The sequence below is a fragment of the Chelonoidis abingdonii genome, chromosome 24 (genome assembly GCF_003597395.2).
Source record: "Chelonoidis abingdonii isolate Lonesome George chromosome 24, CheloAbing_2.0, whole genome shotgun sequence".
NCBI classification, from domain to species: domain Eukaryota; kingdom Metazoa; phylum Chordata; order Testudines; family Testudinidae; genus Chelonoidis; species Chelonoidis abingdonii.
The window spans coordinates 8,330,532-8,345,694 of record NC_133792.1 but is presented as its reverse complement, the minus strand read 5'-3'; the positions used below and the strand labels follow the sequence as shown (position 1 = coordinate 8,345,694).

The 15,163-nt window shown below is 52.3% G+C and overlaps 1 protein-coding gene across 1 annotated transcript in view; it reads left to right on the top strand.

The window, feature by feature from the left end:
* NIBAN2 (niban apoptosis regulator 2) overlaps positions 1-15,163 on the top strand; it is a 98,311-nt gene that overhangs the window by 37,029 nt on the left and 46,119 nt on the right. Inside the window, exon 2 of the mRNA XM_032797811.2 lies at positions 9,866-9,996. Coding sequence (XP_032653702.1) covers positions 9,866-9,996 — 131 coding nt within the window. The remainder of the gene's footprint in view (positions 1-9,865; positions 9,997-15,163) is intronic.

Sequence of the window (15,163 nt, the reverse complement as noted above, 5' to 3'; positions counted from 1 at the left end):
AGGATTTTTTTTTAAACCACAGCAGCTGACTAAGAGGCAAGGGAAGGTCAAAAGCCCCACAAAAGTCACTTATATTGACTGAATGCCACGTAGACTCTGGCTCCTCAGTGCAAGAGGGGGCTGTGTGAGGAGCTCAGGAGATGTGGGGGAGTCTGAAACACAAAGCAGACGCTTCCTCGATCCCTCTTGCCATGTGTTTTGACAGGGAGTCTGTGCTGGAGTCTGGGAGTTGCACCACTGTAGTTCTCATGACGAGTTTAATCGTGAACTAGATTCTGTGTGACGTGTATCAAGGCTTTTTTTTCCCCCCCGGGTAGTTATTTGGGAAGAGAGGGGAACACAGCGTGGGAGGTCCCAGAACACTTTTGACTTTAGAGAGGTGGTGGGTCCTGATCAGACCTTTTAATTCATAAAGAGCCACGGGGGTGTTGATCTCCCCTGTCCTCCCCTTCGTTCAGTGGGGAGACATGCGTAGGTAGCACGTGAGCCTTCCGGTTTTGGGGAGGCTCACATGCGAGCATCGAAAGCTCCCTAGAAGTGTGTGTGGGGAGGCCCACTGGTGCTTGGCCCCTGGCCCCACACCTGCTTGGCCTCTTCCACGCACCCGCTACTTGCTCCTCTCCGCCGCCTTCCCGGAACAGGGTGGGGCAGGGGGCCATCAAGAGGAGCGGGTGGTCAGGGGGGTACCTTGGGAGAAGAGGTGGGGCAGGGCCACTGTTTGGGTACTGGTGGCCCCCCGACACTTCTATGGATTTTTTCTGTGACGCTCCAAAGGTGGCGGTGGGCCAGCGTGCCTCCGGAGAGGTGAGCCACACTGCATCTGTGGCATTTCCCCCCTGCACGACTGGCCTTTTCTGGAGAGGCTTAGCCTCCCCATGCCTCTTAAACATGCCACTCTGGAGAGACGAGATGCTGCGCTGACTCTAATCTTCAATTCGGTTGTCTGGATTCATTGGAGAGCCCTGAGATGGCAATGCTATTCTCTGCTGAGCATTTCCTCTCCTTGGGCCCCGGTTTCCTGACAGCAAGCCCCTCTGGGGAAGAGCAGTGTACTGAGCTCGCTGGATTTACGTGGACAGGTGAGTGGGATTGTATATGTCAAAGGGACCCCGGTGGACAGTGCAATGAAGAGGCACCCATGTGGAGCCTTCCTTCCCCTCAAGGACAGGGAGCCTGCCGCTGCGTAGGACTCACCCTGGGAGTCTGGCTACCCAAAGAACTTAAAATCTCTCCAGATCCAGCTGACAGACCTGTCTGCAGCTCTCTGGCCTAAGCTCGCTGGGACCGCTTGCTCACAACCCCATCTGTGTGCCAGCCTCCCCATGCGCCTGTTTTGAAAATGCCTGCAATGATCCTCCCTAGAGGACCCTCCCTGTGCGATCTGCTTCAGTTAGTCCATGGCTGGGACATGCCTGTCCTTCCTGAACACTGGCCAAGTGTCCACCCGCTCAAGTGCTGATCAGGCATTCCTGGTGTGGTGCTGAGAAAGCGAAGGGGCCTTTGCCTGTAATTGCTCACCCTTGGCGCGTGTGGGAGAGATGAGACCCTGGTACCAAGGGAGATCTGATGCAATGTTCCTCTGTAGTACTGCAGCCCAGAGAGCTTCCAGCTGGCTTGAAGGGTTGTGGAATTCTCTCAGATGGCAGCACAGAGAGGTTGCCCCAGTCTTCCTTGCCATTCATGTCCTGCCTGCTTGCTGCAAGGCAGTGGGAAGGAACAGGCCTTCTCTTCACTTGCTTGGTGTTTCGGCTGCTAACTGCTTTCTGTTCTGGTAAACCCAGTTGGTTGGGGTGGGGGCAGGGGTGCATTGCCACAGGTGCTGGAGGACACTTGGACCCAGCCTCTCGAGCTGGGGAAGGACCACACTGTTTGTTCACGATCTAATGCCAGTTGTACTGAGGTATCTCGTGGAGGCCTTGATGAAGGCCAGAGCCCCACCATTAGCTGCTGCCCAGTGAGACGGTCCCTGTCCCAATAAACCTTCAGTTTAACCAGCCCAGATGGGGAGCTGAGTTGGAGAGAGAAGGTGACCTGCTTGTGGTCTCATAGCGGGTCTCTTGCACAGCTGAGAATGGAACCCAGATCTCCTGGCTCCCAGCCCAGTGCTTTATTGACAAGACTCCATCTCTTCAGCCGACGTTGGGGATGGGATGCATGCTAGACCCCCCATGTCTCCTCTCCTGAGAGGATGGAGTTGGGCGGGGGAGGTGGGGGAAGCTCCTGTCTCATGGGGATAGGGAGCGGTGTGATCACTGCATGCAGTGGAGTCACTTTTGGGTCACTTCCACAGGAGGAGCCAATAGCCCAGACCAGACCATGGAGTTGTTCCAAACCTTAGTCCCCAATTTGAACCAGCAGAGGCACTTCTTCCCCTGGGACTTTGCACCAATCAGAGAGCACCTGTGAGTGGGAGGGGGAACAAAACTCACCCGCAGCCAAGCTGTTCAGTAGGTGAACTCACTCGCCTTCCCGCTGGAGTCCGCAAGCCCCAGGATGCCTGCTTGGTGTGTTCCGGGTGCTGCTGAACCCCATGGGTGAGATCTGCCAGGTGTGGGAAGCCCCTGCAGCGTTCCCATCCTGTTCCTTGCCTTAGCGGGTGTCATTGGCCCTTAGCAGGTGAGCGAGGTCCCCTGTGCCATACCGGTACAATTCCCTTTCGTGCACTCTGAGAGCCATTGTAAAAATGGCTTGTCTGTATGCCTCTTAAAGCCAAAGACGAGAGGCGAAAGCACACAGTGGTTTCACCCTGCCCCCCACCCCAAATCCTCCAATCATTGCTGATAGCCACAGGAAACCCTTGTGTGTGGTGGTCCCAGCAGTGAAATCTGGCAGCGCTCCCTGCCTGGAGCACACTGTCTGCACAAAGTCGTGGGTTTGTTAAAGTGACCGAAAACCTTTTCCTCTAATTCCCCGGTGGTGGTTTGCCTGGGAAAGGATTTTGTTTGAAGGAATCCCTGTGAAACGCAGCTGTTGCCTCTCAAAAGCAGAAAGTACCTGCTTAGACGCTCCCAGACTGGCTATGAGTTTTGTGTCTCACCCTTTCTGCCCAGCTCACCTTAAGGAAAGCTCTGCTTTGCCAACCTGATGCCTTTTGTCCTCTGCTAGAGGCAATTCACTAAGGCAGATTCCTGGGCTTGTCACGAACTCCATCGCAGAATGGATCCGAGTGGATGGACAATCCCACAAGCAAGAGCTGGGAGAGGGGGTGGGGAGGTGCGGTGGGATCTGTACAGATCCTGATCTAAACATGTTCTCTCTAAGGCCTGGGTTGTGACTGGAAAAGCCAGAGCTCTGCTGAAGCAGGTGTGGTGATGCAGAGGCTGTTTGGGGAGGTCTCTGTGGCTGCAGTGGAAGAGCAGGCTCTGTTATACTGTGCACCTTCCCTGCTCTTCTGCAGCCTGTTTCTTCCCTACCCTCCATGGAGGCTAGTCCCATTATTGATGCCAACCTCAGATGGTCTGTGTTCAGGCTGCATGCGCTGTAGGAAAGTTCCTTCAATGTGCCGCTAAGCACGTATGCAGGGCTGCTTCCGTAAGTGGTTAAAAGTATCCCTGAGCCCTGCTCAAAGCCCACTGAGCTGGCAAGGCATGGATGCAGATTTCTTCCATGTTTCTTTCTTCGCTTAAAGAAACTTAAGCAATTGATGGGAGGGGGTGTGAAACCCTATAAGATGAACTCCGTGATTTCTCCCCAGCTATACTGTTAGGTCTTTCCTCACTTGAGGAGTGAAAAGTCCCTGCAGCCTTTGTTTATACCAGGGGTGGGGAAATTTTTTGGCCTGAGGGCCACATCTGGGTGGGGAAATTGCATGCAGGGCCATGAGTGTAGGGCTGGGGCAGGGGGTTGGGGTGCAGGAGGAGTGTGAGGTGCAGCAGGGGGCTCAGGACAGGGGGTTGGGTTGTGGGGTGCAGGAGAGGTTTGGGGTGCGGGCTCTGGCCCAGTGCCACTTACCTGGAGCAGCTCTGGGGTGGCAGCGGTGCACAGCGGGCCCCGCCCCCAGCCCCCCCCGCTGCACTGCTCCAGGAAGCAGCCAGCACCACGTCCCTGCAGCCCCTGGGGGAGAGAGGGCTCTGAACGCTACCCTTGCCTGTAGGTACCTCCCCTGAAGCTCTCATTGGCTGCGGTTCCCTGTTCCCGGCAATAGGAGCTTCAGGGGAGGTACCCACAGGCGAGGGCAGCGCGTGGAGCCCTCTGCCTCCCCTCCCCCAGCGGCTCCAGGGACGTGGTGCCAGCTGCTTCCTGGAGCGGCACGGGGGGCAGTCGTAGGGGCCGGATCCAAAACTCTGAGGGGCCGGATCTGGCTCACGGACTGTAATTTGCCCACCCCTGGTTTATGCCATAACACCACCATCCTTCCTCCATAACCACAATCTTGTATTACGCTCACTCTACAGGATGTGCAATACGGGCATGCGAGTATTGACGGAACAATCTTAATGTCTGGAATTTCCTGTCTCTGGGATCTCAGGCTTTTTTTGTATCTAGAGTTAATAAGTGTGTAACCCACAACTACACTGGGGCTAAGACACTGCATGGAGGGTGGGAGTTTTAGTAGGGCTGGGCATTGGCCTAACTCTGCTCCCACTGAAGTCCATGGCAACTCAGAGGTGGTTAAGTCCCAGTTTGTGGAGATGGAAGGGAAACTGAGGCACCGAAGGGGAAAGTCACTTGCCCCAGGTTGCACAAAGAGGCAGTGTCAGAGCCGGGAATAGAATAGTTCTCAAGTGGTGTCTGTTCAATGGACAATGGTCCCTTCATGTCTCAGCTTTCAAGCAAGAGTCCAAAGGGGACCTTCCCTGCCGTTCTGCAGTGTGCATGGAGGGACCCCGCTTCCCATGCTGTGCAGACATAATCACTGGGAAAAAGCAGCTGTGCCAGCTGGGAGAGTTTGTATTGTCCCTCCCCTGGCCTGGGATTGGTACGGGCAGCCTTGCTGACTGCACTCAGTAGCTTCCCTTGGTAGATCAGCCTTCTCCCACGTGACGGGGACATGTGTTCAGGGGCTCTGTCTTGGATGCAGTATGCAGGGAAAAGTCACACGCCAGAGACGCGGCTCTGCTCATCCATCCTGAACCTTCTGACGGCCTGGCTGGTGGATGGGTGAAGCAGAGCAGGCTGCAGCAGAGACCCTGCCCTCGTGAGCTCGGAGCTCTCTTTGTATGCCCTGCTAGTGTGCATGTGCCGCGTGGTCTTGGGGCGAAGGGCCAGCTATGTGTCAGTGACGAGATGGAGGGGTAGACAGATAGGGATTTCAGGGCCTTCCCAGTGGTGGTACTGGGATGGAGTGGTCTGCCAAAACCATTTTGGTTCTTAGTGTAATAAATCCTCCTCCTATGGGAAGTGTGCACAGTAATGTACAGACCGACCAGGCAAGTCCCTGCCCCGAGGAACTTACAACCAAGCAGCCCAATCCTGCTCCCACTGCAGTGTCTGGGTATGCCCAAGGCATGCATGCCTTAGTGAGTAACCATGCAATCCTATTGTTCCCAGGAACGGCCATACTGGATCAGACCAAACATCCATCTAGCCCAGTATCCTGTCTTCCGACAGTGGCCAATGCCAGGTGTCCCAGGTGGGAATGAACGGAACAGGTGATCATCAAGTGATCCATCCCCTGTCGCCCATTCCCAGCTTCTGGCAAACAGAGGCTAGGGACACCATCCCTGCCCATCCTGCCTAATAGCCATTGGTGGACCTATCCTCTGTGAACTTATCTAGTTCTTTTTTTAACTCTGTTATAGTCTTGACCTTCATAACCTCCTCTGGTAAGGAGTTCCACAGATTGACTGTGTGTTGTGTGAAAAAAATACTTCCTTTTGTTTGTTTTAAATCTGCTGCCTATTAATTTCATTTGGTGACCCTTAGTTCTTGTGTTACGAGAAGGAGTAAATAACACTTCCTTATTTACTTTCTCCACATCTATCATGGTTTTATAGACCTCTATCATCTCCCCACTTAGTTGTCTCTTTTCCAAGCTGAAAAGTCCCAGTCATATTAATCTCTCCTCATACAGCAGTCGTTCCATATCACTAATCATTTTTGTTGCCCTTTTCTGAACTTTTTCCAATTTCAATATCTCTTTTTTGAGTTGGGGTGACCAGATCTGCACACAGAATTCAAGGTATGAATGTACCATGGATTTATAGAGGGGCAATGTGATATTTTCTGTCTTATTCTCTATCCCTTTCTTAATGATTCCCAACATTCTGTGTGCTTTTTTGACTGCTGCTGCACACTGAGTGGCATCCCCACGGCATCCTGTTCTGGTATCACTCCCTGTTGCCTTGTGGAACGTGGACTGGGAGCTATTTGGGGCAGGGGCTGTCTTTCCTAGATAGGCGCTTTAGCATATGTGTGAGCACATGGGGAAAACTGATAATAGATAAAGTCCTATTGATATCAGTGGCAGCATGACTGGGGCCTAAACTGAATGGGGGCTGGGACTTTGTAAAGGAACCAAAAGGGAATTAGGCAGCTGAATCCCACTGAACTCCCTTCAGGTCCCTTTGAAATGCCCTGCCGGAAAGCAGCGACTGGCCCAGATGACGGTACTGCTGGGGCGTGCAGAGTTTCTGGAAGAGCTGAACTTGTTTTACCTGGGGAGCGGCTTGTGAACATTTTGCTTTGCATCCTCCCTGGGGAGCTAATGGGCAGGCATGTTCTGGAACGATAGAGAGTAGGCAGCAGTGGAGCAGGGATCTGTGGTGGTTGCTGGACGACTGTTGGGTTTGGAGCTGGCAGAGGTTTGTAGAACGCCCCTCAGCTGGGGGCTGCGACTGGTAACTTCAGAGCCTGTCTCAGCTGTTGGTTTGCCTTTTCAGGCCCCAGTTAAATACAATGTCTGTGCTGAGCACTGCCCTGGAGGTGGGGTAGGGAGGGCAACCTTTCTTCCTGCTCATTACCGGGTCAGTGTATGACGCAGCCAAGCCCCATCCTGCACTTTCATTATCAAAGCTATAATCGCAGTGCCTGCATTGCGATAACGGCTTCTGATAGAGAGATGGCAGAGGGCAAGAGGGGCAGGCCCTGGAAGACTCTTATAGTGGTGTGAATTGAGGCCATGTGCCGTCATGCTAAGGCCTTCTTCCAGGGGGGCAGCTGCCCCTTAGGGAGTCCCAGAGCTGCAGGAAGCTCCAAGTGCTCCCGACACTAGGAGAGGAAGCAGGTGGGAGTCTCAGGTCTGAGGGCTGATCTTAGGCTGCAACACAAACAAGCTTTGATGCGAGAAGGGTTTTCTCCTAGAAGAAGCCTTGGGGCAGTTGAGAATTGCTCCACGTGTGTCTGGCTCACTGGTGTTGTCCCGCTGTTAGTGACTTTGCCAGTATAACCCGCTGCTCAATGTGTTCTGCCTCTGCTGGAGCCACACTGGATGCAGGTTTGACTCTGAACCAGCCCAGCTTCCAAACCTAACTGCAGAGGTTCATGCTTTTTAGCTCTGAAAGTCTCTGGTATCAACCAAGTTGGTGGCCAGCATGAACTACTTAGTATCCTCCAGAGCGGTTAAGGGAATTCTTTGCAGAATCCTAAAAAGCTGGGGAGGAACTTCCCTGATCAAATACATATTGGAACAAATGGGCCTAGTCCTTGCCAGCTGTTGCCACGCTGCGTGTGATGGTTATTTTGAAATGTTATGGCGACAGCGGGGAATGAATTTGGATCATGGGCCCCTAACAGCAAACTGAGCCAAGGAAGAATCTTGAACTGCAATTAGTATCTGGCCTGTGATACAGTGGAGAAATCCTGGCTGGGTGGTGGTGGAGCGTCGGTGGTAGAGGCTGTCTGGTTCATGCCAATGTAAGTTACCGAGTATTTACCACCCTGATAGAAAATTCTCCTTTTGGTATGGAACAGCTTGTGTGTTAGACTGGGAGCAGGGCAGAAGGGACACCTGAGGCCTTGCCCACACTAGAAAAGTTTTGCTGGCATAGCTATACCAGCAGAGTTATACTGGCAAACTTCATAGTGCAGAAACCACTTATACTAGTATAACAGTTTCTCCCAGCAAAGTGTTTCCCTGAGACGTGGGAACTCGCCAGTTCCCTGAGACAAAAGCTGTGCTGGCAAAAGCACTCTTATGCCCGTATATCAGGGTTTATACCAGCATGAAAATCACAGCCCTAACCAACACAACTATGCCAATAACAAGTTTAACTGTAGAGCAGACCTTAGTTTTGAATATATTGCCACTTGGTCCCAGGGGTATGTTGTACTAAAATTCCCCTGTGATTTCCACCATCTCTTGCCCCAAGGCCACCAGTGACTGTTCTTGTATGAAACAAAACTGTTGTTGAGTTCCCACCTGACACTATATGACCAAACCAGGGTTTCTGGAGTCTCTGTAGGAGTCTTTCCTGCATCCCTCTACTCTGCATCTTGGCCTCTGCTTCCAAAGACAAGAGCATGACTCCAAGTAGGGAGGGCGGCACTCTGGGCGCTGGCCAGCTCTGCCTCCTGGCAAAGGTCACTGGTATTGTTGGCACTAGGAATGGGAAAATATTTTGAGTGGCACAGTCTGCCCACATGCCCTTATTCACCACTCCATTCCGAGTTGCACGATTCGGGTTTGTTTGCAGATCGGACGCTGATGGAAATGTGACTGACCTGGCCCAGGGCTATTTAATTCAGTAGGACGTGCTGAGCACCTGCACCCGGGGGCTGGTCGCATGTGGCGAAAGCTGCCCTCCCTTCATCAGTGAGAGAGCTGGGTTTGGGGCCAGACTGGGAACATGCAGGTGAAAAGTGTCCTGCAATAAGAGGATGGAACCTCCCCTTCAGGCAGGGAAGGCCACCTGGGCAGCGTGTGAATGATAGGCTGCTGGCAGGTGCACTGGAGCAGCTCCCATGGGCACTTGGTGGGATTCCTTCCATAACTGGGCTGGACTGTGGGGTGTGCTAGAAGCTTCCCAGATGGCCTCTGGTTGGCTGACTTCTCCTGGCACATTCAGAATGGGAGGAGAGGAAACAGACAGCACTGAAGTAACATAACAGGTGATGGACTTTGAGGTTACCCGGGCCACTCGGAAGACAGTTTTTAAGACATGCTTGGTAGAGATGGAATTCCCCAGTGATCAGTGTCCTGCATGAGCCTGTCACGTTGCACCCAAAAAGTAGCAAAAGCATCATCTTTATCTCATGCCTCTTCCTGTCCATCCCTCTAAGAGCTAAGAGTGGGGCATGTGGGCATGAGGAAGGTATATGCCAAAGTGACCCCACTTGGCATAACCACTAACGCAAGAAAGGGCTGGATGGTCAGGGCAGAAGGACTCCTGCTTATGTATCTGGCGCAGTGATGTGTGCAGTAGAAATACAGGCAGACACAGTAAAGAGCCATTTATTGCAAACTGGAAGACTACATGGTCCTAGCCTAGGTGCAAGTGAGTTCTTCAGCATAGGTCTTCCAGGAGTATTGTGATCAAAAAAAGAGTTGGACTTAGCGGGAGAGGGGGTTGTTTTAAATGTGGAAGGTATCTAGTCTAGGAGGAGAAATGACCACAAGTCCTGCTAATGCAATAGAGTGTGTATGGATTAGTCAGTAACCCACCGGCTGCTCATCAGAGTAAGATGATTCCACTAAAACCCTCCCCCCCGTGCCCATGAGCCCACAAACAGATGGCCAGTGATATGCTAACCATCATGATAGGGCTGCTTTTAGCTGGTAGATAGTCCCCCAGAGCTGCAGGAAACGAGACGCTTCCTTACTAATAATCTCGGACCGGTCCCAGGCTTTCATGTTAAAGTGCAAAGTGACTTGAGGAGTCTCCCCAGCAGATGGGAGAGGGGTTTGTAGCCTGCGTGTCTGTGGGGTTTTTAATGTGTTTTGAAGTCAGGCAATCTGCGTTAAACTTCTCTCCATTTTGACTTTCAGAGAAAACCGGGAAGGTGCTGGGAGAATTCTGCCAGTTTTACGAAGAACAGTATGGAGTCGCGCTCTTCAACAGCGTCCGGTATGAAATCGAGGGCAACGGAGGGCCTCAGTCCCAGCTGTTCCACCGCAAGGTAAGGGAGAGGCTCCTCATTGCCCTGTCCTGGGATCTCTGGCTCCGCTCTGCTCCAGATGCTGGCTTGGGTTGCTGCTCCCTGCAACATCTTTGCACTCAGACTTGAATGCAGAAATGGGGTTGGGCCACAGAACGGATCCAGATTCAGTGTCAAAGGAGCTTTGGCTCTGGGAGCTTTGTGCATGCCCAAATGTAGCTGAAAGGTGGGCTCACGGGGATGGGAGGCAGATGCCCCAGGCGAGTCTGCTGCCGGGAGCGTCAGCAATGATGCATTTTTCAGTGCTGTGAGAGCAGGCCTTCCTGGTGGGGATCTTCCAGTGTGAGATCCGGGAAAAAGTTGGAGTGGAAAATTTCAGCTCTCTAGTGGGGAAAGCCCAAGTTCTTGCAGCAAGTCAAGCCAAACTGCAGCGGTGGAGTTGAACTCTTGTGCTTATGGAATGTGTGTTTGAAGGGGGGGCACGGCAAGCGGCCAGTCCCACCGTAGGTGGTTGAAGCTCTGGGGCTCATTCTGGGGGAGCAGAACCTTCTAGCTTTAGAACTTCTGGGACTCCTACTCCAGGCCAGGAGCTGGTACAGGCCCTTCACCCTGCAGCTTGGCTCTGGCCCAAGTTCCAGCACTGACTTTTCCTTCCCAAGTGAGTCAAGTGACGTTATTGCGGCTTTGTGCAATGTGATTCATTTCCCCTAGCCACAGAAGGAGTGAATGGGCTCCCTGGAGGTGCCGTACATTGCAGCCCCACCTTGCCTTTCACTGCACTCCCTTGTATGTCTGACTCCTAATGCCCATTGTAGCTCCAAACTGCCAGTATGGAGCAGCACGGGCACCTTGCCTGAGGTGCCACAGACGTTCGAGGGAGTGAGCTCTGGGAGGATAGATGTATCTGAGAGAGAGTTTCCATCTGCATAGATGATGGCGGTTTTGCATCCAGAAGCGTGCTCACTGCAGCACGAGGCTAGGGACGAGAGCTTCAGAGATTGGGTCCTTACGTGGATAACGAGAATGTGCCATTACAGCTGCTGCTGACAAATTTGGGAAGGGATGTTAAATATCCTGTTTCAGGGCATAAGCCAGTCTCCCTAACGAGAGGGATTCGGAGACCTAATGCTGGGGAGACAGATTCTCCCATTTGAGCCCAAAGCAGGCAGTAAACCACCTTCTGAGGCATGAGTTACTGGCCAGTGTCAGGCAGGTACTGGACCAGATGGACACTGGTTCTGACTAAATATGCAAATTCCTATATTCAGAGCATAACCTGCCATCCATTCCCTCCGGCCTCCCATCCCCCTCGTGTAAAATCACACGCCTGCTTTTCCAGTGTCCAAATGCAAATGTAGCTAGGCGAAGCGCTGGAGACCGAAGCAGGAAGCTTTGAACACCTTGCCCCTGCCAGTACTTACTAGCTTATTATTCTAGAGGTCACACTGAAACGAGCCAGCAACTAAAAAGTTAACCTGGTCACGTACTAGAGCACAAAGTTAATTAGCACAGCTAACCTGCGGTGTGTGATAGGCTGGGACAGGGGTCTGCAACCTTTCTGAAGTGCTGTGCCGAGTCTTCATTTATTCACTCTGATTTGAGGTTTTGCCTGCCAGTGATACATTTGGACGTTTTTAGAAGGTCTCTTTTTAGAAGTGTATTATATATAATGAAACAATAGTTGTATGTAAAGTAAATAAGGTTTTTAAAATATTTTAGAAGCTTCATTTAAAATTAAATTAAAATGCAGAGCCCCCTGGACGGGTGGCCAGGATCCGGGCAGTGTGAGTGCCACTGAAAATCAGCTCGTGTGCTGCCTTCGGCACGCGTGCCATAGGTTGCCTCCCCTGGGCTAGGAGGACCAAGGTACAGTCTAAAACGAATGCATTATTGCAGTTGGTGGTAGTCTGACTGGAGTCTGGGCCTTGCTCAGAAGCACTTCTGATCAACACACAACTATTGCTGCCCGGATTAATTTGTGTTGCGGTTGCACTGAGAGAGTCGCCAGTCGTGGGCCCATTGTACTCCGTGCCGTACGAACGCAGCACAAAACATCCCTGCTCCAAAGAGCTTGCAGTCCAAGTAGATGTAGCCCTGGCCCTGCAGAGAGACAAGCATCATGAGTTCCGTCTCTCGTGCTATGTTACAAACAGGAAGGTTTCAGAAACTTCCGGAGTATAGACACTCTTGTGATGTTTGTTGCTGATGGGGATAGTGGGTAGGTTCGCACCCTCTTTTTTGGGCTGCTGCCCGAGACTGAATCTTGGAGACCTTTAAGATTCAAGCTAGGTTTGCATTGTTTCCACTCTGGCTGATATTTTTCCAGGGTGGGGAGGAGCATTTAGGTTTCAATTCTTCACCCGTTCAGTGGTGCCACTCATCCTGTCTGCAGCTCAGACCTGTTCCCACTGCAGGGGGAAGAGAATGTGAACTTCAACCATAAACAAAGAGCCAGAGACAGGAAATACCAGGCTGTGCGAGGTTGGAAGCCTTTGGTTAGAAGAGGGAAGGGAAATCGCTCCTTCTGGGCCTATAATTAGGCTGGGAAGGATTAGTTTTGATTTCAGCTGATACTAGAAATGAGTATCCATATTAGTCTGCCTGACTCTTTTATTAGCAGGAAACAACCCAAACCCTCAGATACAATGTTTGGAAGTGGCGTTTCAGAAGCCGAATTGCACCGGATAATGCTATTTGATTAGCGCATTTAGCACATGCTCACTTGGTAGATTTTAATTATCAGCAAGCATGGGCTCCGCTTGTCTATCTTTTAACATCCCTCGGTAAATTTCATTTACCTGTCACCCACTTAGAGTCTAATACTTCCAAGACTGACTGTAAGAAACATGGAGCAGGATGAATGAGGATGGACAGGAGAGGGGAATTTATGCGCAGGATAAGATCACTCTGAGAAGAATGGCTCTGTGTTGCAATAACCTTCTGGCTCCAGGTGGGTTAAGCGGTGGGCTAAACTTCTGCCCATTGCTCACATAGTTCAGCACGATCCCTCTGCAAGCGCATAGATGCCGCTGCTCAGGATGGTGCTGCGTAAACATATGGGAGAGCTGTGGGTTTTGCGGGGGCCCCAGGAGAATCTGGCCAGCAGCTTCTGAGTTCTAGACTGAAATAAGATTCGGGTGTGGTGGTCTGGACTCTGGGGCCAGTTTGTCTCTTGTACACATGCCACTCCACCTAAATCAGGACTGCCAGGGAGAAGATGCTCATGTGGTCAAGGCACAGGATTGTGGGTTGGAGGATCTGGGAGCTTTCCTTTTTCTCTGCCATAGACTTGCTGTGTGACCTTGGGCAAATCTCTCTCCCACTCTGTGCCACTTTCCCCCTCTGGTAAAGTAGGGGAGAACAGCCTTGTGGGGGGCATTTGAGGCCTGTTTACATGGTACCTTCCCTCCAACGACCTCCAGGCGCTTCACAACTCTTCATGAAAGGGTGGAGTATGCGTTAACCAGGGGCTGGCTTGTGCTCTGGGCCTGCAAAGCATGTGCCCATCGTGGCAGGCTGCAGCAGCTTTGGACTATCTGGTTACTGTCTTGAAAGTGTCTTTTGTAATGGTCGTTAACTCAAGTGAACACACAATGGGAAACAGCTCTGCTGGGCCTGAGTTCCCCTCCCACAGCAGTGATCCACGTGAGAGCCTGTTTAGAGAGCATTAAGATTGGCAGAAGTCACAGCCTCTGCTCTAAACACTTCAGTGTGTTTGTATTTTGTTTATCCAGAGCTTCCTTCTGGGGAGGCGCTCTGGGACTCTTCCTGAGCCCCACCACTGCCACTCTGTGGCCGCAAAATGGGGATATTCCGGAACAAAATGAAGCATGTGGCTTGATGGCCTTTGTAGCCCTACCAGTGCAGTGCTCTGGATCTCGGACACTCGTTCGGTCACCTCGGCTGCCAGCCCACCCCATGTGCCGACACTTGCTCTCCATGGCATTGCAGGGGATCCTGAGGGCTGCTTTTTTTTTCCTCTGTAGCAGTTCAGTTAGTGCCAGCCATCTTTGTCATCTTGTTGTAACAGCTCTGTTAGCGCAAGAGCCTCCTTCTCTGCAGCCAGATCGCCTTCCGGTCCAGAACAGTCGCCTTGGAAAGTCAGAAGTCAACCCAGTACATCGTCATTCATCTGACGAAGTGGGTATTCACCCACGAAAGCGCATGATCCAAAACGTCTGTTAGTCTATGAGGTGCCACAGGATTCTCTGCTGCTTTTACAGATTCAGACTAACACGGCTACCCCTCTGATTCCAGTACATCTATTGTAACTTCACATCGCTGCTGGAAAGCTCCCTTCTCCCTGGCCTGCACCTCCTCATTTCTCTCTCCCTCTGTCTGCCTCACCTGGCTCTGGAAGTGGGGTGTTTGCAGTAGCTCTGTATAGCGATTGGAGGCACAATGATGAGAACGATCAGAAACTCACTGTCAATATTGGTGAGCTCTCGTAAGGGAAGTGGAGGCTGGTAGGGCTAGCCTGGCCTTTAGAGTTGGCGTGGCGGGCCTCATACCTGTCAGCGCATGCGGCAGTGCAGGTGAGAACAGAGATGTGGCAGTGCAGCCTCGCTAGGTAACGGTAACTCAAAGGCGTGCTCAGAGGATCATTCACACAGCTGCTGTCCCAATGAACAGGCCTTCTGTTCCTGAGTCCCGCTCCCGTTCCCGCAGTCTCCTCCATGGGACCTGGATTCAGAACTAGAGGTGAGTCCCAAGGGGGCTAAGTAACTTCTCTGGACGCCTACACCCTCTCGTGCATGCTTGCCCGCATGGTAGGAATGCTGGGGTCTCTGGGGAGAGCTCACAATGCTGATTAACTGGCAAAGTGCAGCCACAGGAGGTGTGAGTGAGTGCGGTGTCCAGAAGAAGACACGGAGCCCAGTCATGGATGCTGGGCTCAGGAACCAAAGGCACCCCACTTTCCTGTTACAAGATAACCTCCCTGACTGGGTCTACAGTAGCCTCTTTTCCCTGAGATTTCCAGCCATTGCTGTTGCCAGGGCTGGCTCCAGGCAACAGTGAAGGAAGCAGGTGCTTGGGGCAGCCAACGGAAAGGGACGGCAAGCCCGGCTCTTCGGCAGCAATTTGGCAGCAGGTCCCTCAGTGCCTCTCAGAGGGAAGGCCCTGCCGCTGAATGCTGGAGCCAGCCCTGGCTGTTAACCAGCACTGCCCTGCTGATGGGAACTCTCCT